The sequence below is a fragment of the Phalacrocorax carbo genome, chromosome 3 (genome assembly GCF_963921805.1).
Source record: "Phalacrocorax carbo chromosome 3, bPhaCar2.1, whole genome shotgun sequence".
Classification (NCBI taxonomy): domain Eukaryota; kingdom Metazoa; phylum Chordata; class Aves; order Suliformes; family Phalacrocoracidae; genus Phalacrocorax; species Phalacrocorax carbo.
This window is the reverse complement of record NC_087515.1, coordinates 74,187,081-74,212,294: the sequence shown is the minus strand read 5'-3', so window position 1 is coordinate 74,212,294 and position 25,214 is coordinate 74,187,081. Positions and strand designations below refer to the sequence as shown.

The 25,214-nt window shown below is 40.0% G+C and overlaps 1 protein-coding gene across 1 annotated transcript in view; it reads left to right on the top strand.

Annotated features, from left to right (window-relative positions):
• SLC35F1 (solute carrier family 35 member F1) overlaps positions 1-25,214 on the top strand; it is a 250,559-nt gene that overhangs the window by 194,720 nt on the left and 30,625 nt on the right. The window contains exons 3-5 of the mRNA XM_064447402.1: positions 3,535-3,662; positions 15,820-15,979; positions 21,349-21,505. Of these exons, the coding sequence (XP_064303472.1) occupies positions 3,535-3,662; positions 15,820-15,979; positions 21,349-21,505 (445 nt within the window). The remainder of the gene's footprint in view (positions 1-3,534; positions 3,663-15,819; positions 15,980-21,348; positions 21,506-25,214) is intronic.

The window sequence follows — 25,214 nt, the reverse complement described above, 5'->3', positions numbered from 1 at the left end:
ATTGTGATGACAATGCAAAAAAATAGAGAGCAATTAACAATGTTAAGCATACATTGCTTTTTGCTCAGATATACCCTCAAATGGGGTCCGTCAATTTTGCTAATGCTTGTAGATCTGCACAACAGATATGCCAATGATAAATGGTAATAATAATGTGGGCAGAGGGATGCAGGTCAGAAGCCAGACCTTTCTCACACACTAAGTAACAGGAGATGCAGCAAGTGAGTGGAAGTGAAGACTAAGCCTGTTGCATAGAGAAAGGTGCGTCTCCTGCACAAGATTTTTTTCCAAGAACAAATTCTCTATTTTATTTTTTGTCATGCTGAATGCCTGTATATCTCTCTGCTTTCCACTGGGCAAGGCAAAGACACTTGCTGAGAAGCTAAACCAATGTTCAGCAGAGCTGCACAATGCTTGCATAAATTAATTTCGGCATTGCTTTTTGTTCTGCAGAGCCTTCTCAGCCGAACCTGATCCTTTGCAGTTTGGAATATCTCAGACCTATATATCAAAGATAAAATACCAACTTGCCAAACATTTTTCTTATTTCTGCCATTAGCCCAGAAAGGATTGAGAAAGCAAAAGAGAGAACTGTGTGTGTCAGTTAAAATCACAGATTTAATTTCAATCTCTGGAAACTCTGATTTTACCTGTTAGCCAGAAGTCGTGAGCATACATTCCTTTTTAAAGCTAACTTATTTGGCCACACCTGAACAGTACAGTGATCTGTGGTTGGAAACTGAGGCTGGAGAAAGCAAGCACTGGCAAATCAAAGGTACCAAAAGATTCCTTGAGGTTTCTCTATAGTCCTTGCTCAGGCAGCCTAATGCCAGTGCCAGTTCTTGAACCTGCTTCTTCTTTCTGCTTTATAGGTATCACCAAGGTTTTACTGTCAAAAAAACAGATTTAAATGGGGTGTTGGAATAGAGACTGCAGTGACTCTGAGAGGTTTATACTGTCTAATAGTGTGATGCCTTTGATTTTTAAACTTTCTCTTACAATTAACAGGAAAAACTGCTCTGAAGTGTTAACTATGCCTTTCCATTGCATTGGTGGTTTTCAGCTTGTGTTTTAAAGATATTATCTGGGCAGCACAACAATTAGAGATATTGTTTCAGTACCTGGAAAGAATCTATCTGCATGGTTTACACTGGTTTTAGTAGGAATCTCAAATCTTTTTTGAAAATACCTCCCTAAATGTATTAAAAAATAAAATCTACAATATTCCTCTTTCTTCATGCTCAAATCACAGAACAAATACATAAATATGGTCATAATTCATGTCTGCAGTGCATTGTCCCTGTAATCCAGTACAAAGGGTGGTAATTTTCTTTTTAGAGCATTCTCCTGTCAGTCGGTGGTAACAGGAAAGTGTGGTACAGTTGAATGTACTGACTCATTCTTATTTAGGGTCTTAAATAATTAGCCTGCTCACCACCTTGTTTCTGCTATTTCTCTGCTGCTTAGTGAGAGAGAAAGAGAAAGAGAAAGAGAAGAGAAAGAGAAAGAGAAAGAGAAAGAGAAAGAGGAAAAGAGAAAGAGAAAGAGAAAGAGAAAGAGAAAGGAAAGAGAAAGAGAAAGAGAAAGAGAAAGAGAAAGAGAAAGAGAGAAAGAGAAAGGGAAAGAGGAAAGGAGAAGGAGAGGAAGGAAGGAAGGAAGGAAGGAAGGAAGGAAGGAGAAGAAGGAAGGAAGGAAGGAAGGAAGGAAGGAAGGAAGGAAGGAAGGAAGGAAGGAAGGAAGGAAGGAAGGGAAGGAAGGAGAAGGGAAGGAAGGAAGGAAAGGAAGGAAGGAAGGAAGGAGGAAGGAAGGGAAGGAAGGGAAGGAAGGAAGGAGGAAGGGAAGGGAAGGAAGGAGAAGGGAAGAAGGGAAGGAAGGAAGGAAGGAAGGAAGGGAGGGAGGGAGGGAGGGAGAAGGGAGGGAGGGAGGAAGGAAGGAAGGAAGGAAGGAAGGAAGGAAGGAAGGAAGGAAGGAAGGAAGGAAGGAAGGAAGGAGGCTTTTTAGCATTTACAGTTTTGCACTGTGTCATTATCACTGTAACAAATAATTAGGCTGTTGCCCAATAATAGCCCACTCACAGTGCGTGTGTGTGAGCATCTGTTAATGAACAAACAACAAATTCAGATGCTTGGTTCAGCTAAATACCCATTGAGGTCACTCAGTGGATGAAGATTTAATGTCCAAGATCTTGAATCAACTTCTGAAGTAATTATCTGTTTTTCTGTGATTGCATCATATAAGAGCTGAGGTAGTCCTGTGCTACAGAAAGCCTGACATTTCTGATGGTGTTGCAGCACATATATCACTGGGTCTGTTTGAACCAGAGAGCGAACACACTTGTGATGATGGAAAATGATGAGGGACAACTGAGAAGCCTGAGCAAGTTTTGGTGGCAATTGACAATAATGTTCTTTTTCTTCTGTATTTTCCACCACTGATTTTGATGATTGCAGGCGCTTAGAAAGGCTGCAGCAGCACAAACAAATCTCAGAATAGTAGTGTTTTTTAAAAAAAACTTTCAAGACAGTTCCAATTCCATTTATGGTACTTTGGCAGTACAGGTCAACCCTACTTAGATCCCCGTTTAGGCTACAGACTCTTAAAGACCTCCAGTTGTACTGTGTTCAGTCACGGTCAGCATGTCCGGCCCCTTTCACAGTGGGGTCCCATCATGTCTGGAGCTTACTGTAATGCAAATAAGTAACAGGTTTGCCCACCCTCACTAATGAGCTAGTTTCTTTTGAATGGAGAACAATAATAATCCCTAGCCTAGCATGAGGAATGCTTTGACCTTTTGAAAGTTGTGGGTTTGATCTGCAGACCATATTGTACTGTCAGTCTTTACGTGGTGGAAATTAAGTACTGGGTGATTGGCAGGGCTCCAGTAGAAGGCAGCAAACCTGTCTACTTCAGAAATCGATCCTGGGAGCAGAGCAACCTGTCACACAATATCTGTTTGTCTCAGTGCAGCCTTTCTCTAAACAAGTCTGATATTTTGAAGCTCTGGGGTCATAATAACCATCCTTGGAGAGGATCTGTAATTTGCCCAAAGGTGATGCTGTTACTCTCCTGCCCTAATACTCCATCATATTTGCAAATACTGGTAATCTCCCACATCTGACAAAAATCTCTTGCATCATGTGTGACACAACATTTATCAGTATGTATGGAAGTATAAATGTATGTAATAAACTGCTCTATTCTTTAACATTTTATGTGTGTATATATAAAAGTAAAACTAAGAACACATTTATAGTCTGCCCAAGCTGCACTTGTTTTTCCTGGCGTTCTTTACATCTTAAGTGAGGTGACAATCTGACCCTCACATATTACTTCACCAGGCTGGCTGGTTTAACATCAATGAGACAAATAGGGTGTGTTAGTTTTCACCTCCTTGCAGTACCTTTTTATATATGGTGCTCTTTGACTACATATTGTAAATGAGAGAGATCTTCTAGATAATTTCTTTTGACAGGCAGGTATTTTGTGCATGTAAACCTAACTCTTTTACATAATTCTTCTTGTTTCTTACCACAGGAGAAGAAAACTTGCTGGCAATTTTGAAAAGGAGATGGTGGAAATACATGATCCTGGGGATAATAGATATAGAAGCCAATTATCTGGTAGTCAAAGCTTATCAATACACCACTCTTACTAGTGTACAGGTAAGGACTCAAAGGATTTTCCCTTTTGAGGTAAGATAGTAACCCCAGTGGGGTCAATGGCGCAGTGTCCATTGGCTTCAGTGCGCTAATAGCTAGTTACTGCCGGTGTCTTCTGTGTACTTCTTAACGCTGCCTCATAAGACGCAGTTTTTCATATTGCACTCTTTTTATTACTCAGTATTTTCCAAACTGTACAAAAACATACTGGCTTTCATTTTATTTTCCTGTGCTAAACCATTCATAATCACGTTTTTGGCATTATCTACTTAATTTGGTCCTTTAAGGAAATATTCTCGGATGGGCTGAAATGTTTATCTCACTTTATATTGTACTTGGGAAAAATACAAGCACTTCTTTTAGGATTCCATAATTAGATCTGAGTGCAAAAGTTGTCATTAAGTAAAATGAGTGTAGTTGTGATGAAGAAGTCTTACTTTAATTCAAGCAGTTAGATGTGTTATGTTATATAACAGCTTAACTGCAGCTATCAAGAAGTGTACTCCCTTGAAAAATTGTATGTGCAGTGAATGAAAGCCACAATAGCGATTTCTCCAAAGATCTAACCTGTATATTTTAGATGCAAACACAAAAGAATCAGGCTTCGTCCCATTTAAGTGGAAGATTGAATAACAGAAATATTTTTAAAAGACTAGAAATTGTCTCTCTTGGAAAATCATCGCATACTTCATTGCTTCTTGTCCTAAAACAAACCTACTCCCTTTTTACATTATCTCTAAATAACTGGGCAGCACTAGGTACTGTTCAGCGTATTTTACACCTTATTTGCCTGAAGTTTGTATTAGAGCCAGTAAAATAGAGGAGCACCGGTTAACGTTCTGCATAATCAAAGCTAATTAGGAATATCTCTCTTCCATAGTTGAAGAGTGATATTGGAAAATACTGACCTTGTTTAGCTAAATAAGAAGCAAAAATAGAAGAAAACGATGAATTCAAGGAATCTGAATGTGAGGTTTATACTAAATATTCACAAATGCCTCTGCCATCACAATCATGGTTTGAGAATTCTTTGAAATATTCCCAGGCAATGTGATATTGCTTTTAACACTTTTCCAAATCAGATTACTCAGTATAGAGTAAAGCATAAATCCACATAAACCTGGTACTGTTTGACTTTATAGCTACTAAAAGCCTCAAAGAGAAATGCAAAAGCTGAATTGCTGCTTTTGCGTGTTCACTCATATCCAGTAGGAATAGGAGACTGAGCAAGACGATCCAGGTCATTAAATCCCATCTCCACAGCCACCAACAAGCACGTATCAGAGGCTCGTCCAGCCAGACCCATGAAACACCTATTCCAGAAGGTGTAAACCCTCTGGCGCTTTTGCAACGAGCATGGCCTTTAGTGCAAAAGATCCAAAACTGCAGTGCAAGGAGGAAGCAGGCAGAAGAGTTCAAGGGCATTGCTTGTGTCACAGCAGGGAATTTGTTAGCTGAAATGATCCACAGTCTCCTTTTAGAGAGAGTCTCTCTCTCCTTGAAAGAAAGAGGAAGGGTGGAACAGGAGAACTGCCATAGGACCCAGACTGTGTTGTGTCCTTTTTAGACCTCCTCCACATAAAGATGACAACAGAGTTCAGGTCTCTTCCCATGTAGCTTGAAAGAGGGAAGAGGTAGAAGCTCAAATGCTGTCAAGCTTTTTTCCAGTAGAATGAATGCAATGTCTCCTTTTCCCATAGTTGTCCTGGATTGCTCAGATACACGACTGGGAATACCTGTTGCATTTTAAATTCACTTCATGCCTTAATTTGAGTAAGCTTCTAAGTATAGACAAGCCCAAAGATATGGTGAGAGTGGGATGAGTATGAGGTAATGCATTAAGGTGTTGAATCGAATGACACATTTTATGAAATGTAGCCAAACACCACCATATTTTGTTTAAAGATGAAACAGAAGAAGCTCAGGGGATTATTCAGCTTGAAACAGCATTGGTCAAAGTGCATAATGGTATGAATGAAGACTGAAGAAAGGGAAAGCAAAAGATTAAAAAGCAAGCTTTTCCTTAAATCTGATTTCTGAAGAAGCAAACAGGACCACTCTCTCAAGAGCATCTTCCAAAAGGTCTGATCTTCACTACCTGTGAGTAGTGAATAAATGTTCAGTGAGTAAATGTTCACTGACACGTACCAAAGTGTTCAGATCCTTTCAGCACTGAGACCTGAGAAATAATTACTACCTACTACAAATCAGCACGGCTTCGCCTGAAAGCTGTGGGATCTATGCCAATGTACATGTTGACTGAGACTTGAGCCCCTCCAGTCAATTCTGGGGGATTTTATTCTCAATAGGCTTTACACCAAGGCTTTTATGATGGGCAGAATATAAGAGTTTTTAAAATTGTCACTTCAGTAAATGAGAAATCTTTCAATATTTTTGTAGTGCTGGTACATGGACCATTTCAGTAGGCAATCAGTTTTACAGCGTATACTTTTTTCCCACATGGTATCTCTGCTCTGCCATGCAAAACTAACATGCGAGTGTACTGGGCTTGTGGTGCTTTTAGGCAAAAAGCATTAAGCTGCTCCCAGCAAAAAGCCAAAGTTTAACTGTAAAAATATATCTTTATTGCAATTGATTTGCAGTTCTGCTTTCACCAAACAACTCCCAAGTACTCAACACTTTTGTTTGCCAAGTAGCTTTAAATTCTTAGGACTGTCTAAGATTCTAGTTTTAAATTCCATGTTTTTTTGTAATTGACATTATCTCATTGTGGTTTCAGAAAAAGACTAAAATGGTACCCTACTTTTACCTACTGTTTCACACCCAAGTCTTTCCTATACTTTCCTTTAAAATTCCCTTTTGATTTTGGTTTGAGAAAACAAAATTTTCTAATAAACCTTTCTATATGTCTTTCACCATACACCTTCAGAACCACAGTGAATGAGGACACGCAGGCATAAATCTGAGATGTATACATCTCAGTACCAAACCTTTGGTACCAAAGGTACCAAACCTTTACTTTTGGATGTGCTTCTGATTATTTCAAATCCTCATGTACTCTATAATTACTGTCTGAGCATGTGGCACTCAGCCCCATCATAAGGTGAAAAGAAAGTACTGTGAATCCTAGAAACATATAATTTTTCCTCTAAAAAAAAAGAAAAAACAAAAAAAAACCCCACAAACCTCCTTTATAAACTAAGCGACATAAAAAAATTAGATTGAAAACCAATGGACTGTTTATGTTTCAGACATCAAGGTGTAGGTCAATTGCTAAGGATTAAACCCAAGGTACCCTTTAGGTACCTGCAGTGCAATCTAGGGGCAACTAGATTTAAAAGAACAATCCAAGAAAACCACAGCTAATTGTCTACATATCTAAAATGTCATCGACGTCTAACATACCCTGCTGCTCAGAGCACAATCTTGGGACATGAAAACGTTTGTTTGAACAGCTCAGGTTTCTTCTTCTTCGGTAGCTTTAAGTTCTGGTTCTTTGCATGCCCGGAGTGCTCCTGTATTGATGGAGCCAGATGCCTAAATACCTGCCACCATTTTAAAATTCAAAAGCTAAGTACTCCTACGTCAAAGTACCCCTGAGGAACTCAATCTGTTAGATATGATCTTAGCATGCCTCAAGTACGTAGAGAAAGCCTGGAGTGCTTTCCAAATTGCAAGGGTAGACCCGCCTTTTATATAAAGCCATAGCTGTTAAAACAGCAGCCCACACAAAGGGCTTGAGTTAACTCTGTCTTAGCTGGAGGGATTGAAAGTCAAGCTTCCCACAGCAATGAAAATGCTCAGGCTAGTAAGTGAAGACTAGAGGGTACATTTAAAAATTGAGTGTATACCACGTAAGAGGCACAGTAGTTTGTTGACGGATGAATTTGATACCCAAAACCACATATTTCAAGAAGTCCCAGAAATGCCAGAGGTCAGACACACTTAATGCTCTCAGACACATGTGTCCTGATTCCCAGGTGGCCGCAAACTTGCGAAAAGGTCTTTAATTTCTCTCTGATGCATTAAACTAACTTGCACTAGGTTTTGCAGCCACCTTGCATGTCAGCTGTAGCAGGTGCAGAAAGTGCATTAAACACTCCCCTGTACACTAGTACCTGATCCCATGGACTTTTTAAAAAAACTATATTTTAATTTTCAGGACTGCCTGTGGTAATGCTTTCCGTATTTATCTTAGTGGTTTTTAAAACAACCCTGGTGTAGGCCAGTGGAAGGTTTAATAACTATTCAAGAAGGGTATTTTAACTACTGTTAGAGACACCTTTTACACAGCAGATAAAATTAGTTCCCCCAGAGGGAATTAACAGATTCTGAAGTTCTTGCAGTTATTTAGATCTAGATATTTAATTGTTTGAAACTACATTTTGACTTCAACTTCCCTGTACTGCATTTACAGTGTACTGCACATCCTACCCAGTCCATAATGTCTTCCACTAAGCCTGTTATGATACTAACATTTGTAACCTTTGCTGCCAGGTAAGTGCTTTCTCATCATGCCAAGCTTCATTATGAGGCAGATGTCCTCTCCCTTCTCCCCCGTTGCCCCCACATTAATTTGCTTTCCTTTCTGCAAATACACTGTTCCATCCGTCTACATATTACACTGTTGTGTTGTACTCTCTAGAGGTAATGCTATTCTTTTTCTGTGTTATGACATCACATAGAAATCTGGACTATTTCTGCAATGCCTTGCCTAGTGGTACTGTAGAATATGCATACAATATCATAAGAAATAAGGTTCTGTCAAAGAGAGCATTGTGTTTCCAAATAGTGATTTATCTGGTAATTTATTCCTTGGGCAATCAACCCTTTGATTGGCATGATGAAAACAAAGGTAGTAAAGGCTGGGATTTATAGACACCAGGAGACAGACAATAAAACTACGATGCTGATGTTCTCAGCTACTCTTAGATCACTGTGAGGCTCAGCAGTACATCATACTTCCAATTACCTCTGGCAGTTTTCATACCTCAACAACTGCCACCAGAAAAGGAAAGGAGTCAGCAGTAAGTGCTTATTGTAGCAGTGCTGGATGGGAATAGACTTTGCTTTGTTCTTAGTCCCTGTGGACTCAATGTGTGTTGAGGCAGAAGGTTTGACACAATTTTGAAGCAAATCTGGGAGGTAAGGAGCAGGGGATTTACAATATTGAAGTTGTTGATCGACCTTGTCCAGTACCTGCTAACATGAAATAGCTCAAAAGCAGCGATAAATTCCGCTCCTTCCCTTCCTCCCCCCATCCTATGCATTGATGATTGATCATACTTTCCTGTTTTGCTTCAGGGCAGTGAGGGAATACTGCAATGTTAATAAGGTTTGCAGAGCAGCATGTTCAGAAGTGTTGCATACTATACATTTATACTGTGAGAATCTGTGAGGTGTATCTTGCATCTGATTTATTATCACACGCCAAGTTGCTGTTCTGTCTTTTAACTGATATATACATATGGTTTTCAAACCAGCCCCTACAGTATCTTCAGTCTCTGTACATGGTTTTGGGGTCAACTGAGCTCTCAGTATCCAGAACTCCTGCCTCTAATGGCAAAATTCACCCTAAGCCAAACTTGTTGCTAACATAAATATGCAAATTCTCATTAAAGTCAATGGAGCTGTGCCCGTTACAACAGCAGAGATTTTGGCATTATGTGCCCATTTTGCATATTCTTGCAGGTGAAATGCAAAAGCAGAGGTTTTTCTGCAGGAGACATCCATAATTTTTGCTAGGCCAGGATCTAATCCCCTGCATAGCTTACAGCAACTGGTGACATAGAGAAGTTTTTAATAAGTAACCTTGAGAGGTCTTCAAAGCCCATGTCCTGTCATCTTACTTAGAGAGAAGCAAAACAGAAAATATTTTTTTTCTGCAAAAACACGTGACTGCTGGCAGAGCCGTCTGCTGTCTTAGAATGATCTTTTTCTGACAATGGTGTATAAAGTGGGAGGAGGAAGGCAATTAAAAGAAAGGCCATTTCAGTGGTCAGTTTGTTGGTAACTCTTCTTGGCATTTGAGCAGATCTTGCATAAGCACAGAGAGTTGAGAGCAGAGGAGCTCTGGGTTGGATGTGACCACCGCCTTTCATTTAACATGACTGCAAGAACTCGCTGAATTCCTTTTATGTACGTGGAAAGCTGGAGCTGTAATAATGCTCGTCTTGGGTGTTGGTGCGTGCAAGTCAGGTGTAGGTGAAGGTCTTCTAGTGAAAGTTTTGAGGGAGTTTCTGTGTCTGCAAGGAAAAAAATCCTGAGAACAGATTAAAGGAACTGGTGGGAACAGTTACAGAAACATCGGTCATGTGACCCCAAGAAAAAATTAGAGAGCTTGTAGGAAAAATACTGATTTAAAGAGGCTTCAGTCTGGGAGCAGTCTTCTGGCTTTTGTTTCTTCCATCTCATAGAAATTAAACATTTTTCCTTTTTTTTTTTTTTTAACAAATTGATTCTTTCACCAGCCTCCCTACCTGGAGTACTCTACATTTTGGCTGGATGGAAAAACTAATAGTTTTTAAATTAGTTCTGTGATTATATAAAAACCATGCAAGAAAGTGATTAAGTTGTGATGAGATACCAAATAGAAACATGAAAGGTAAAAGCAATGCTCCTTTTTTATTTAAATTGCTGGAAATAACCCTGTCAGAAATGCTGCCAGCATCCATACCTTCCCTGCAGAAGGTTTCAGTCACAGGGTAGCATAATTGCCACGCAGTTCCCCTGGCAGCCGGCAGCCACATCTGTGAGGTTTCACATCTTGGCTGCTTTTGTGCATGTGTAACATATAGTTAAATCAAGTGTGTGTGGTATTGTGAAAGTAGTGTGAAAACTGGGATGGAAAGAGCCCTCAAATGGGCAGCAAACCCTTTCTTCCTTTGAAAAATACAAAGCAAGTGTTAGAAGGTGTGCCTCTTACTGGATACAGCACTTGCTGCTGTATTAAACTTACCAGCTTGCATGCTGAAATTCAGTTACCATCACATGTACTTGACTATATAACGCTGGACAGATACAACACTGATTTTACTGATCTGGAGAGTAGGCTGAGTAGAGGGTGCAGCTGATTCTCTGCGTGATTTGCTGGAGGGCAGCGCTAATGAGAAACCCCTAATGTGAAAAAAAAAAAGGGGGGCTTATAACTGGGGGGAAAAAAATCCAATGAATGTTTAAAAAGGAAGATTCAGCTCAGCTGTTTCCACAGGGAGTTTGCTGACCAGCTTTTTCCTTTTTGATACCACTGCAGATCAGCAGTTCACCCTCTGTATTACAGGCCTTTCCTGTAAAGCTTGCCAACTCTCCTTTCCAATGACTAACAGGACATTCTTGCTATATATGTGCAAACACATGCTGAATTTGTGAGATCAGAGACTGGATATTTGCTGTTAGCAAGAGAGTATTTGTCTATGATTCACAAGGTTAATAAAGTCAAGATAAATTAACAAACAAACAATCAGAGAAAATATGTTTCAACATTGTGTATCATCAACAGACTTAGATGCAGTGTAATATCATTTAGAATCAAATAATAATCTTCAATCTCTACAGCAACACAACATTTTTATAATAGAAAGGAGTTGCTGTAGGATGGTATATCAATAGATTATATATTTTTGTATCCTGCCTTCTAAAGCAGCTCAATTCAGAGGTGTGACTGAAGAGAACCACTGACAAACACAGCAGCATCAAAGAACATGGTCTGCACCACACACTCATAGCGGTTACATTAACTTCTCATGCAAAATAGGAAATATGTTTTCTTTCAGTTTGGCAAGATCTGATAACTCTGTGATTAAAACAGGAATGTTTATTAAAATCAGGTCGCTCATTAATTTAACAATGACAGGGTATAGGCAGTACCTTTTGAAAATATTGAAGATGACTCTTAGGGAAATACTGGTAAACGACTGAACTTTATGTACTATAAATGAAATTTAAGCAAAGCATAATTTATCTTTGTTATTGTAACAGCTCTATAGTCAGAAACATGACAATTAGGTATAATGTTTTTTTTCTTAATAGCTGTAATAACTGAAAACAAACAAAAGAAAGGGAAAAAATGGAAAAAATAAACAAGAAAGCCCTGTTGCAGATCAGGTAATCCACAATCTCACATCTTTTGTCTGTAGAATATATGTGTATTTTTTCTCTGCTAGACAGGTTTATCCAAGGATAAAAGAAAGGCAGAGCAAATTTAGTCATGGAGAAATGAAACATAAAGCAATACCTGAAAAATAGTTAAGAAATACACACTAGGTTATCTTATTGCTTATATTGTAGCAACCTAATTTATTACTGTCTACCCCATTGTTTAATTACAAGTATAAACTAAGCACGATTCAAGAGCTATTTAATGTCAATGAACATTGCCTACATTTCATGTTTATATCTATCGATCCTGCAGTATTCTGAATAGCAGTTTGTGAATTAGACCTTGGACTACCAGACCTAAAGGGGCGTTTCCCAGCTGCTCTCAGCATTGTTTGTGACAGGTTCTGTTCATGCATGCCCTTATGTTTGTGCTTAAAAGACATGTCTTCACATACTTGAAAGCATAGTTATGTTTAAATATTTATGGAATGAGAGGAATTCCCTAAATCTTCCTCTAAAAGACTGTTAGTGCGAATTTGCCTGTTGAACTACACATGCTGCAGGTACAATTTTTAAAACTGGCTATTGGAAACACACTAGCACCCTAATATGTATCACATTCACAAGAAAATGTTCTTTTTGTGTTTAGCTTAGCCTAGACTAAGTAGAGCAGTCCTCATCAGAGCTGCTGTCCCATAATGTTCCCACAATGAACATGCAGCATCATGTCCTGTGTGTAAAGGTGGGCAAGGGCTGTGTTACAGATGCTGGGCGTTAAAAATATCCACTGAGTCACTTTGTGTCTCTTGAGAGACAGTAGTTAGTGGCTGAAAGGTGACATCTTCATATTCTTAAATCTATTCTTAGACATTGTTTGCATAAGTGACCGGAGCTCCTGATTTTGTAAAATCAAATAGTTGGTTCGGTGATGGTTGAGGTTCACTTATTCACCTTTGCACAGAGAAGAACTGGAAAGATGCTTGCAGACACTTACTGTCGTACTTAATAAGTGGTCTCTTAAAACACCTCTGTGCTTAATTGTTGCATAAGGCTTTCTGCTCTGTCTTGGGCACAGTCACCTCTGTGTACGTATGGGGAAGAGGGTGCTCAAATCTTAGGTGCTCTCGTGAGAAAGACAATGGCAGACTGTGCTATTTTACTCACATCCAGCTCTGAGTTAGGTGTAAGGCTGCCTCTTCTCCAGTGCAAAGCTCATCAAGTTGGTATAACCTATAGCACAGTGTGGAAGGGAGCACACTGAGCCAGGTAAAGGTAGCTCTTACTGGTGATGGGTTTCAGTTGCTTTCTCCAAGGTAAAACTGGTGCCTACCCACATGAGCTTCTCCTCCACCTTGTTTTGATGCAAACTATCAGTAAGTTAGAATCACAGAATGGTGGAAGAGCCCAGCTTGGGAGTGACCTCAAAAGATCATCTGGTCCAACCTTTCATGGGAAAGTGAGCCTAGATGAGATTGTCTAGCACCCTGTCCACCTTGAAAACCTCTGATGATGGGCACTCCGCCACATCCCTGGGGAGGTTATTCCAGTGAACGATTGTTCTGACTGTAAAAAATCCCATTCTTATATAAAGATGAAACCTCTCCCAGTGCAACTTGTACCCATTGCCCCTTGTCTTCTCCATGTGGCTGCTTGTGAAGAGAGAGCCTCTGTCTTCTTTGTAGCCCCACTGTGAGTACTAGAAAACTGTGATGAGGTCAGAAAACTGTGAGTTAGGGTTACCTGTTCAATGCTGTACTAGGAGGGAATGGGATAGATGCATTCACACCTTCAGGGATATCTATGAGCAATGTAAGTAGTAACTGCCTCCCTACTGCTTGGTACCACCTTCCCTCTGTCTTCAGCAGAGCTGATGGATGCACTGTATGCTAGCGCAGCTAATGAAGAACACACATCCAGCATGTACAGGCGTGACGACATGAGCTGTGGATTGAGAGGGGAGGTGTTGAGCTGTGTTCACACTAAAGAGTGAGCTTCCCCTAGGTGTGCCACTCGTTACTGGTACTTGCTAGGGCTGCATTGACAGAGTGCAGAAATCCGCAGCACATGTGAAATGTGCAGTGGATGTTACCTATGCAGCAGTGACCATCTGTGCCAGCTGGGTGGGCCTCATCCCTCCTCCCAGTGACAGGAGAAAGCCATGTGCCACCTTGCCCATACCACATGCCAGGATTTAATGCGTATGCCTGCTAGTCCTGCCACCACCTCTCCCTGCCCCAGGACCTGGCTGCTCCCAGCAGCATGACTTCTGAAGGTTTTCTTGTGTACGTGGTGTCTGTATATGCTTGTTTTTACAAAGAGTGGTTACTGAGTGCTAGCTCCATTATACACTGTACATGTTACAGGCTCTTCAGAGCAATGCCCTATGCAAACGAAGGAGCTTGTTACAGTTTGTTCAGCTGTTGTCCCTTTTCGTGTTCGGTCTGTGAAGGACGACGTTTTGAGGACTGCCGGAGGAAGTTTTCACTGTAAAGAGGCCTGCCATGCCTTTTAGATGATTAGCTCTCATTTTAAATGCAGAACTTGCTTTAGCACAGTCTTTTCCCATTTGTAATTTCCTTTGTCTGTTCTACAGTTCTTTGGGACTGCTTGAGCCTCCCGAGAGCAGTGTGGTCCCCCTGCTGAAACATTTCTCTTCTGAAGGCTTTTGCCACTCACTGTCTGGGGAATCTTTGGAATGGATGGTTTTCCACTGCATACTCTTGTTTTTCAGTCAAAGTTTAAGGGACATTATCTTTAGTCCAAAAATCAACTTTTATATTTTTGCTGATTCCTCAAATTTAATATTTATTATGTAGGGGTCTCACATATAAAGAGTAGTTTTCTAAGCACTGAAATTCTTCAAATCAGCCAAAAATCTTTTTCTCTTCAGATAACGTGACAGACAAAAAAGTTAAAAGGGATGTGATCATTATTTGAAAATACTTAGTGTGCTTAGTGGTAAATCACACCGAGAGAGCAAGTAACAGGTAATAGGCCCAAAGGGAAGAAAATCCAAATTGTATCATCTGAAATCAAGGTAAGAACATCCAGAGTAGTTTTCCAGAACTACAGACACAGTCTCCTCCTTTTGTTGTTCCAGATATTTTCATTAGAAAGAAGATGCAACCATATAGCTCTAGTTCCTGCTGTATCAATTGGCATCGACCAGCATGTACCCTGCACAATTTGTTAAATCCCAATTTTAGTCCACAGAATCGCAACTCTCAATTATCTGTATCCTTTTAGGAAGTGGGGTTAAAGTCAAGTTTCTTTGGGTGTTTCTTACCCAGGATTTTTATTTCCTGGTGACACACTGGTAGTTTCTAAAATATATTTTAATTTGAAAATCTGAAGGTCCTCTCACAAACATTTGGTGCATGTCTTTTTTTTATCATGGGTTCCCTGGGTTTATTGCTGGGTGTCTCTGAAAAAAATAAGTGAAGATTGTGTTTCATAACAGTTCTTTGAGAAAGCTCTTACCCAGGGTCCATTGGCAAGAAGGTTGAGTTTCTTGCACTGCAGGCAATGTTTCTTTTTTCTTTCAGAGACATATGGGGCACATTTTCAAGGAGATAACAGTCCCCACAGGGGGCAGATTTTTCATAAGCATTCTGCATGCAGAAACCCCTTGATTTATATGGCCAGATTTAATAAATCTGTCAGTGCATGCATTATGAACATTCCTGCTAATTGGACCTGAAATAACTGAATTAAAGCATATGTCTAGACTGTAGGAAGAGTGTCCTCAGTTTTTGTCCGTTAGTCAGCAGAGGTGAGGAGCAGATGGAGTGGTGTGGCTCCCTTTTGGCCCAGGTTTCCTGCCCATGGATTTGAAATACGCATCCAAATCCAAGAGCAAGGCAGTGCTCTTGGGTGTTACTCTAGAGCAACAGCTCTTCCTCAGTTCAAGGAATAGTCATGAACAGAATGAAGCCTTATCCTCTGTCTGATGGATGACAGCCACTTGAATACACTTTCTGTCTGGTAGGAAGTGCTATTGCTAACTAAATAACCCTGCTCCCCTCTGCTGAAATCTATCCTAGTATTTTACGGCAAAGTGTTAGCAGGTTGATTTGTTGATTTTTCCTCTCTTTCTTGACAGCTCCTAGACTGTTTTGTCATCCCAGTGGTGATTCTGCTCTCCTGGTTCTTCTTACTGGTACGATACAAGGCAGTACATTTCATTGGGATTGTGGTCTGCATTCTGGGCATGGGATGCATGGCAGGAGCAGATGTCCTCGTTGGGAGACAGCAAGGAGCAGGTGAGTAAGGATGGATGTGTTGTATGACCGATTTCCGCTCAGAGAAGCCATTGACCAGAACATGTCAGGTTGGGGGAAAAAAAAAAAAAGAAAATCGGCAAGAAACCCTGTGCCTTGATGGATCCAAAGCACTGCACCATTCAAAGTTGCTTCTTTGTCAGAAGGGACAGAGGACAAAAACGGGTGAACACTTGAAGTTAGCACTGCTGCAAACAGACTTGGTGGGCCCTGTGTCTGCAGCCCAGATCACCCTCTGTGCAGGCAAGGGGGACAAGCTAAATATTTGTAGTTTCCTTCTGTTTTGGCTTAGTTGTTTGACTACAAGCTTCAGTTGCTTCCTTTCCAAATAGGTTACATCTTTGAATCATAAGCACCTCTCACATCCACTATGTACTCTTACTTCTGAGCTTTCCTCCTTTTTTGTATGGAGGTGGGGTTGCTGGGTAGGTGCTAAAAGACACCAAACCTACATACTAACTGTACCAATTATGTTATGCACACAGTCTGAGAGTAGAGGTTTGGGGTTTGCCTGCGTCACTGTTGAAAAGAACCTTCTTGTGTGTAAGATGTTATTTTTTATGGGTGGCATCATATGAATAATGTGTGTGTAGCTATTAATGCAGACTAGACAGAGTTAGATTTCATCGATCAACTTCCTCTGTCACATTGATTTCTCTAGTGCCAACCCGAATGATGTGGGAAGGCTGGAAATCCTTTTCAAAGATTGTCAATTAGGCACAGTTTTCATTCTTAATTAAAAGCACTGAATTGTGAGCTGAGCATAATACACTGGGGTTTAAAATTCTTGACTCAGCTTTCTGAATACAAATGCAAGTGCTGTAAGAACTGCTTTTGCCAGTGTGCTGCTAAAGAAAGCAAGGGAGCTTGTGACAGTAGTCACCGTATCTCCCTGCCCCCATTTACCCCTGTGCTTTATCCAAAAAGGAGACTTTTAGTTCATTGGTATCCTCCAGAAATAACCCTGCCCCAGCTAAAAAGGAAATAATATACACCCTGTACTATGAAATTAGCCAGCCAAAGCTGCATGAGGAATAACTGATTTCAGAGGGAGTGGGATTTCAACCCTGGGTTCCAGAGGAAACTTCCTGTGTCCCAGTAATCTAGAGGGTAACATGCTAGGGCGAGTGAGTTGTGGATCAGCAGGAGTGTGTGGGGCAATGGACCTCAGCGGACAAGGAACAGATTGAAGAACACTGACACTTTGCCATCCAACTGCAATAATTAGATATTATTTGCCATATTCATTACTAAAGTATGGGTATAGCTGTTAGGTAAATTTGTCCAGAAAAATCTGTTAACATGCATTATTGCTTTTTAATTTGGACCTACACATGAAGAACTGTGTCCATGCTTATTGCTATGCAGCAAGACTGCAGCTTTCTTTTTAAGTGGCAAACTGATGTTATTAATAATGTTGTCTTTAACAGAATAAAACAGATCAGCTGGTTATTTATCTGAAGGGGTAAAACTGTACGTTAAAAATCTACAAATAAAAACAAGTATTGGCAGCAAAGAAAAAAATTCTTTAAACACTTAATTAAGGGGTTCCACACCATTTAAAGGATATTTCCTAGGACTGGGCAAACAAAAGAAAGGAATACACCAAAAGCAATGATGCTGTATTAGCCCTCAGTAAAATCCTCTGTTTATCCTGTATTTTAGGGGACAAGATCTGTTGACACCTGTGGGTCCCTGTTGATCATACTATTTACTGTATTAGAAGTTCCATAAAGCTCTGGTAGGCACATACTGCATACAGACATCTAGCCTGCTAACTCTTACAGTAAGGAAAAATTAATTTAAAATGCATCACTGAGAGATTAACAGGTATTTTCCAAACTATCCGCACGAATTAGGTATAATGTGCAGGCATGCTCTCAACTTCTAATAAATATACGGTAGTTTACTTAGTTTTATTATAACCTGACTGATGTTTCGCACATTTCTCAATGGGAAAAGCAATTACTGCCAAGTACTTTGTGCTCTATCACCTTACATACCAAGTGTACCTTAAAAAAAACATTTTTCTAAACTAATACTCCTGAGGTACCTTGGTACTTGTGCTCCTTTAATACACAGGGGTCTAAGACACAGAGGTCTAAGTGTTTCATCCAGATTTTTCAAAGCACTTCACAGCTTTAGCTTACCACAGTCTCCAAAAACCAGTAACTTCAGTCCTCTTAGTAAGTATATGAGAGTATGTTTAGTCTAAGATGGGACACATTGAGACTGATTTTTAGATATTATTATCATCAGTAATTACAACCAAAAGCAAAAAACCCACTGCTTAATGCTGGAGGTTGAGGTACAAATGAGGCAAAGTGGCCTAGTGAGAGTGTGAAAAGAAATCATGTCAGAACATAATTAATATTTAAAATATTTATGTTACACTATAGTCCTATAACTAGTCCCCAGAGCATTAACTCCTCTCTGGACTGTATGACTTCTGCTTCCAGATAACATTACATGTGCTAACAATGATTAATGCAAAGCATGTTTTGCCTTGTGTTTCTTCAGAAGAATGACCCACGCCATTAAATTGGTCAAGTACAACTCTATTAACCTAAAAGTCTCTAGAATGCCTTACTCAGCTGATACATATTTCCTTAGCAATAAACCATTGGCTGCATGTAGATTTTACATCCATGAAAATACGTCTGTTAGATAGGTCAGTCTTGGGGGAAAGTTCCAAAGACAGCCTGTTCAGGAAGCAAAGAAAAGGCATTTAACAGCCAGAATGATAGAAATTATTAGGAAAGAAACAAAAAACATAGCATAAAACATTTTTATGCCAATATATAAAGTTTCGTATACTAGCCTCTTGAGTACTGTGTGTTACTCTGGTCACTGCATCTCAAAAAGAAATGGCCAGAAAATAAGCTTATAGAAGCAATGGAGAAAGGTGAGAAAGCTGTTGAAGGGCATAAAATGGCTTCAGGTTGAAGAGATTATAGGCAGACTGGGACTTTTCATCTCCCAGAAAAGGCAAGAAAGAGGCAGAATATGGTAAAAGTACGCGAAGTCTTCAGTGGTATGGACGGGTTCAATACAGAGTGATCCTTAAATATTTCTGACGATCAGAAAATTATGGAATGCCAAATATAATTTTCAGGCATTGGCCTTAAAAGCTAAAAATGCAAAGTACTTTTTAGTAGTGCATGCTTAAACCAGGTGAGTTACTGCCACAGGGTGTTGTAGAGGCCAAAACTGTGCAGACTATGGCCTTCACACAAATTAATGAGGAATCCCTCAGGATCTATTAAGTTTGATGGTCTAATGCAACTTCCATCTCAGAAAATCCCTAATCTGTTGAGAACTGGCTTATAAAAATCCCTCTGTGCTTCCCTATTTCTTCATGCTTTCCTGAGCCACCCTGTGCTGCCCAGTGCCCGAGGAAAGTACTGGGCTAGGCAGACCTGTGCTTTGACAAAATCTTGGCTTCCTCATCCTGGAAAACCGGGAAGGTTGAGGCTCACGCTCCCCGAGCATGAGTGCACTTGGGGGACGGTCATCACAGGGTGGTGCTTGGGGCCATCCCATCTCCATGAAAACGCTTGGCCTCTGAGGTGTCTTTGTTTTGCAGACGCAAAAAGATGATATTTTTGTCTCAGCAGTTCAACACAGCCAAGCTCTAAGGTCAAAAGCTTTTTCAACAGTACTTCCCCAAAGTGTCAGTGAGTAGCTGTAATAAATACCAAATGAGTGAGCTCAGTGAGGGGTGATTGGAGCCACTGTGGAACATCTAATGCATCAGGGGTATGAAGAGGTTTTGTAAAGTGCTGATTCTTATTTTAAATTAAGGGCATCTTCTGTGGCTGATTGCCAAAGAAGGCTAAAAGGAAAATAAGCACCAAATCTTAAAAAGATAAACGGTCAAATATAAACATGCTGTCAGTCAAGTTAGATGCAAAACATACATTCAGTGAGAGACTGGATGAGTACATGAAAGAGAAATCTAGTAATGTTTGCTAAACACACAGAAGCGACATCTCTGAGCTAAAAATTGTTGGAGACTAAGAGAGTAATACTGGGAGTATTTTAAAGATTTGCCCTGTTCCTATTCACCCCTACACAAATATACTTTTCTGGTTCTTATAGCCAGCATTGGAGACAGGATACCGGATAAATGAACCCTTGGTCTGCCCTCTTATGACTGTTCTTATTTTTGTAAACAACTTCTCACTGGAAATTTCAGAATTGTAGTTTAGAATGAAAACTAAAGGCTTAAACAAACTCCATAACAAAAAATATTGAAAAGATAATTTTGAACCAATCAGAATGTTTGGCTTCCATTTTTATTTACTGCAGTGTGTATTTTACAAATCAATAATAAAAAACCATAAAAAAGCAGGAACTCAAAAAACAAATCAGGAGGTATTTTAGAAGAAAACAAGGTTTCTTTCAAAAAGAAAATTACAGTACGGTACTTCAGCATTTCTACTGAACCTTTTCGAAGGAAATTCCATTATATCCAGCCATTCAGAATATGGTTCTGCAGCAATGTCTGACAGGTCTGTGAAGCTGTGCTCTTAGAGAAAACAAGCCGTGTGTATGGAGGGAATCATGTGCATCAGTTTGCAAAGCCAGGGCCTCAGTTTTCAAGCTGGAATTTGATCTTAAGCAAATCTCCCTGCAGCCCTCCCTGCCCCCCAATAATAAAAGCCTCCAAGACTTAAAAAGATTTCAGTCTTTGATAATACAATGTTTTAGTAATTATTTATACCTGGAGGTACTGAAAATACATCTTGGTGTTTGTTGCATGCATTACGTGCTGTTATGTTAATTGAACCTCTTTTAAAAATCTGTCATTATCATCACCCTGTATACACCCCATCCTTCCTCCTCTCTTTCTAACAAACAGCTTCATGTGAGAATGAGGTCGATATTGGGGTTGTAATGATTTCTTCACTCATTTCACAGGTACGCAGAATTTTTCAGTTGGTTTCACATCTAAATACTGGACATGTTTTAGACTGCTTAGATTTCAAGATGAGATTTCAAACTGCTCTATATAGCTGAGTCACATTCTATCTGCAAAAAAAGTAATAAAAATAAAAAGGAGTAGTCACTGAAGAGTACCACATGGTTTCTATATTTTTTTACAAATTTTTCAGATTGTTTCAGATTCTCTAATCCACAGCAAGGATAATGCTCTCCCTTCATCTCTGCTATATTTTGCTGGGGTATTGAATGAAAACTGTTGAAGTGACATTTGCGTTCAGCTTATTAACCCAGACATGGGTTACTTAGTGACTGAGGTTTGAAATCTATAGGGAAGAACTTGCAATAGTTCTAGACAAGAGATGCTTATTCTGACACATTCTGATTTTTCCTCTGTTTATTCCTAGGTGAAAATAAACTGATAGGGGATCTCTTAGTACTGGGTGGAGCAACTCTATATGGCATCTCGAACGTTTGTGAGGAGTATATCGTCCGAAATCTGAGTCGAGTGGAATTCCTGGGCATGATTGGACTCTTTGGCTCCTTCTTCAGTGGAATTCAGCTGTAAGTGAGCAAGTTTGAGCCCCAAGGTCATTCAAATAAGTGCAGCTGTGGCCTCCATTGAGATAGCCTCTCCTGAAAGGTAGCCATTTCCTGTGGAGAGTAGGTATCCTCTAATTCTGGAATTTGCATTGGTTTTCATATTTCAGATCAGTGGATTTGAATAATAACACAGATTTGTATGTAAGTACTCTAATTCAGGCGGCCTACAGGAAAGTTGAGGACGGACTCTATCAGGGATCGTAGTGATAGGATGAGGGGTGGTGGTTTTAAACTGGAAGAGGATAGATTTAAATTAGATATTGGGAAGAAATTCTTTACCTCAAGGGTGGTGAGACACTGGAATGGGTTGCCCAGAGAAGCTGTAGATGCCCCATCCCTGGAAGTGTTCAAGGCCGGGCTGGATGGGGCTTTGAGCAACCTGAGGTAGTGGAATGTATCCTACCCACGGCAGCAGAGTGGAACTAGGTGATTTTTAAGGTCCCTTCCAATGCAAACAGCTCTATGTATCTATGATTTTATGATTCTCTGTCTGGTATCCTTGAATAATCATGTGAGGAGGGAGGAGTAGAAGACACATCTTACCACATAGTTGCTTGAAGGCAAGTGGATACTTCATGTGTTGAGCTGATCTGTGAATAACAAAATCTACAACTCTCTCGTTCTGTTTCAGACCTTTAAAAAGTCACTTAGATTTCTAAACCGGTAGGAAACACATCCAGTCAGAAGGTATTTTAGTGATTGGTTCATTCTCTGTAACTACCTTATGATATGGCAAAAATAATGAAAAAGCCTGTAAGAAACTGGCATTTTCACTTCAAAATATTTAATACTCAGGAGACTGTCACATGGATGTCAGGAACTACTGATTCCTGTCTATATCCAAATGTACCTAATGAGGACCTTACCTGGAAGCCTAAGAGTTGGAAGGTAGCTTCCAGTGTCATAATACTGTGACTGATGAAAGCATAGTAAAAGTGACCATGCAAGATTGCCACATTTTATGGATATCCATCACTGGTGCTTGTCACACAGAATAACTTTTGATTATTAGTCAAAACCATGTTGCTTCCCTGCACATCTGAGCTACTCAGCTTCTAAGAACAGAGACTGATCAAAAAATGACCAATCAATTCCCACTTAATTAGTTCTATTTCTTTAGCCAAAAAGGTTATTATATTTATGTGGGATCTGAACATGTGACTTAAAATGATTTATATTAACTGGCTGCCACACAGGCAGTTCCTTTTTTAAAAATATAGAATTCAAGAGCATGTAAATGTGCCTAGCATCTTCGGCCGAAGCATTTTTATTACCTACATTGTTCATGGTAGGTAGGTGTTAACTGATTCTGAGGGCATCAAAGCAGTGCCCTTGTCTTGCTCTGTGTGTGTAAACTGTCATGTACATCTCATATTCCTGAATTTAATTATAATGCCAATACCCACTCTTGACCCAAGCAGTTAGTCACAATTCAGGGTCTGTGAGTTGTTTTGCTGGGGAGAAGAAGCTGGTGCTGGAACAAGGCATCTTTGCGTACAGAGGACAGAACTGGAAGGAATAAGAAACCATTTATTTGTGGAAAATCCTAAGGTTTTTCTAGTCAACCTTTGCCCCAGAAGTTCTCACCAGCAGGTTTTCTCCATCGGCCTCCACAGCTTTTTGCTGCTAATGCTTTTGTGGCACTTTGTGGAACCCAAAGCACACTTAGCCCATATATGTACTTTTTTAACAAGGTGGCAAAAGCTTGCATATCGGGAGAGGCCAATAATGTTTCTGCTACTTGGTTCTACGAAGCAATTCAGCATTTTTCTAACCCTTACCTGTAATAAAGAGCAGACATCACATAGTTGTGAGTTCACAGAGGTTTAATCTAGCTAAATATACAAATGGTTTGAAAGAGAAGCCAGCTCCCCATGTTAAAATTGCAGACTCTCTCTTTGAAACACTACTGGCCACTTTGGTACAATATAGGACCTTTAGGTCCTATAAACTGAAGTAATCTGGGGAAGGAATGTCTCAAAATAGGACCATTTCCCAGCATGCTAGACCAGGTAGTTGAATTTTGGTTGGTATCCACAAATTGACTGAGGATGGGGAACATGTGTGCTAATACCACTGAAGATGTAAATCTGATGTTCATAGCGTGTCCAGGAAGCAGAAAAATTTTGAGGAAGTGAAAATATTGAAAAGTGTGTAGGACTATGCTGAATGTAGGAAAGGCAAAACAGTACCCACAAGTGAATGTCGCCTTTATTAACATGCACTGACATCAAAATAATACAGTAGCAAAAAGCTGTGGTATTTGCCTTTTATTCCATATGTAAGAACAAGTATCTACATAAGTACAGGTGACTCACGTCTGTTCAAGCTCTAGTATAGGTCTGTGTCTTCAAGAGGACTTTCAAGAATTAGGTTGTTGTTTTCTAGAACAGTTTAGCAAAAGTGCTTAATATTAGACTGTAACATAAAATAAACCAGGATAATGCCTGTTGGACAGCAAATGAAGGGCTAAGGTGTCAGGGAAAACAGTGAAGTAAAGGAAGGAATTGGCTGTCTACCCAGGCATGGTGAAAAGTTCAGTGGGTTGAATGTGATTAAAGCAGGGAGGAATTGTATGTCAAAACAAGACAAGACATCAGTTGACAAGAGTTGCAGATATAGCAACTACCCAGCAAATGGAGATAATGCTGCCTGATGGAATCACATAATCATAGAATAACTGACACTGTAATGGACTCCTGAAGGTCCATTCCATTCAAGCCCCTCCTCAAAGCTAACTTCAAAGTTATGTCAGGTTGCTCAGGAACTTGTACTGTTAACTTCTTAATACCTCCACGAATTGAAATGCCAGTCTTGCTGGGCAACCTATTCCAGTGTTTGACTAATAGTTTTTTTCCTTGTATCTAATCAGTTTCCCACATTGCAACTTGTGTCCATTGTCATTCATCCTTCTGTTGTGCACCTCCAAGAAAAGTCTGACTCTATCTTTTCTGTAACTTACCCATTAGGTAGTTAAGAGAGCAAATTTATTGTCCCATCTTCCTTCACCCCAGGTTAGCCTTCTCTTCTTCTCACTGAACAAACCTTGCTGTTTCAGCATCTCCTCTTACATCATGTGCTCCAGCTGCCTGACCATTGTGATGGAGCTCCACTGTACTCCCTCCAATTTGGCAATATCTGTCTTATTCTGGGCAGCCCAAAATTGGATACAGTACTCCAGCTGCTGTCTCACAAATCACGTCCTTCAGCTCACTGGCCAGACTCTTACTAACACAGCCCAGGATACTGTTGACCTTCTCTACTCCAAGGACACATTGGTGACTCATATTCAGGCTGATGTCCACTAGGTGTCCAAGGTTTATTTCTAAAAGTCAGCTTTCTATCCAGTCAGTTCCCAGGCTGTACTATTGCACAGGGTTATTCCACCCCAGGTGCAGGCATTCGTATTTGTTTTTCTTGAACTTCACAAGGTTTCTCGTGGCCCTTTTCTTCATACGACATTGTGGGTAGTCCACCCATCCAGTCCATACCTCTTCAGTCTCTAAGGACCTTTCAAGGAATCATGTTGGAAACTTTGCTGAAGTCAAGATAGGTTACACTTCATCCTCTCATCCATTCCCTCTCCTTTATTTACCGAGCCAGTCATCTCACCATGGCAGGCAGTCAGTTTGGTCAATATGGTTTGCTCTTGAGAAGTCTGTGCTGGCTG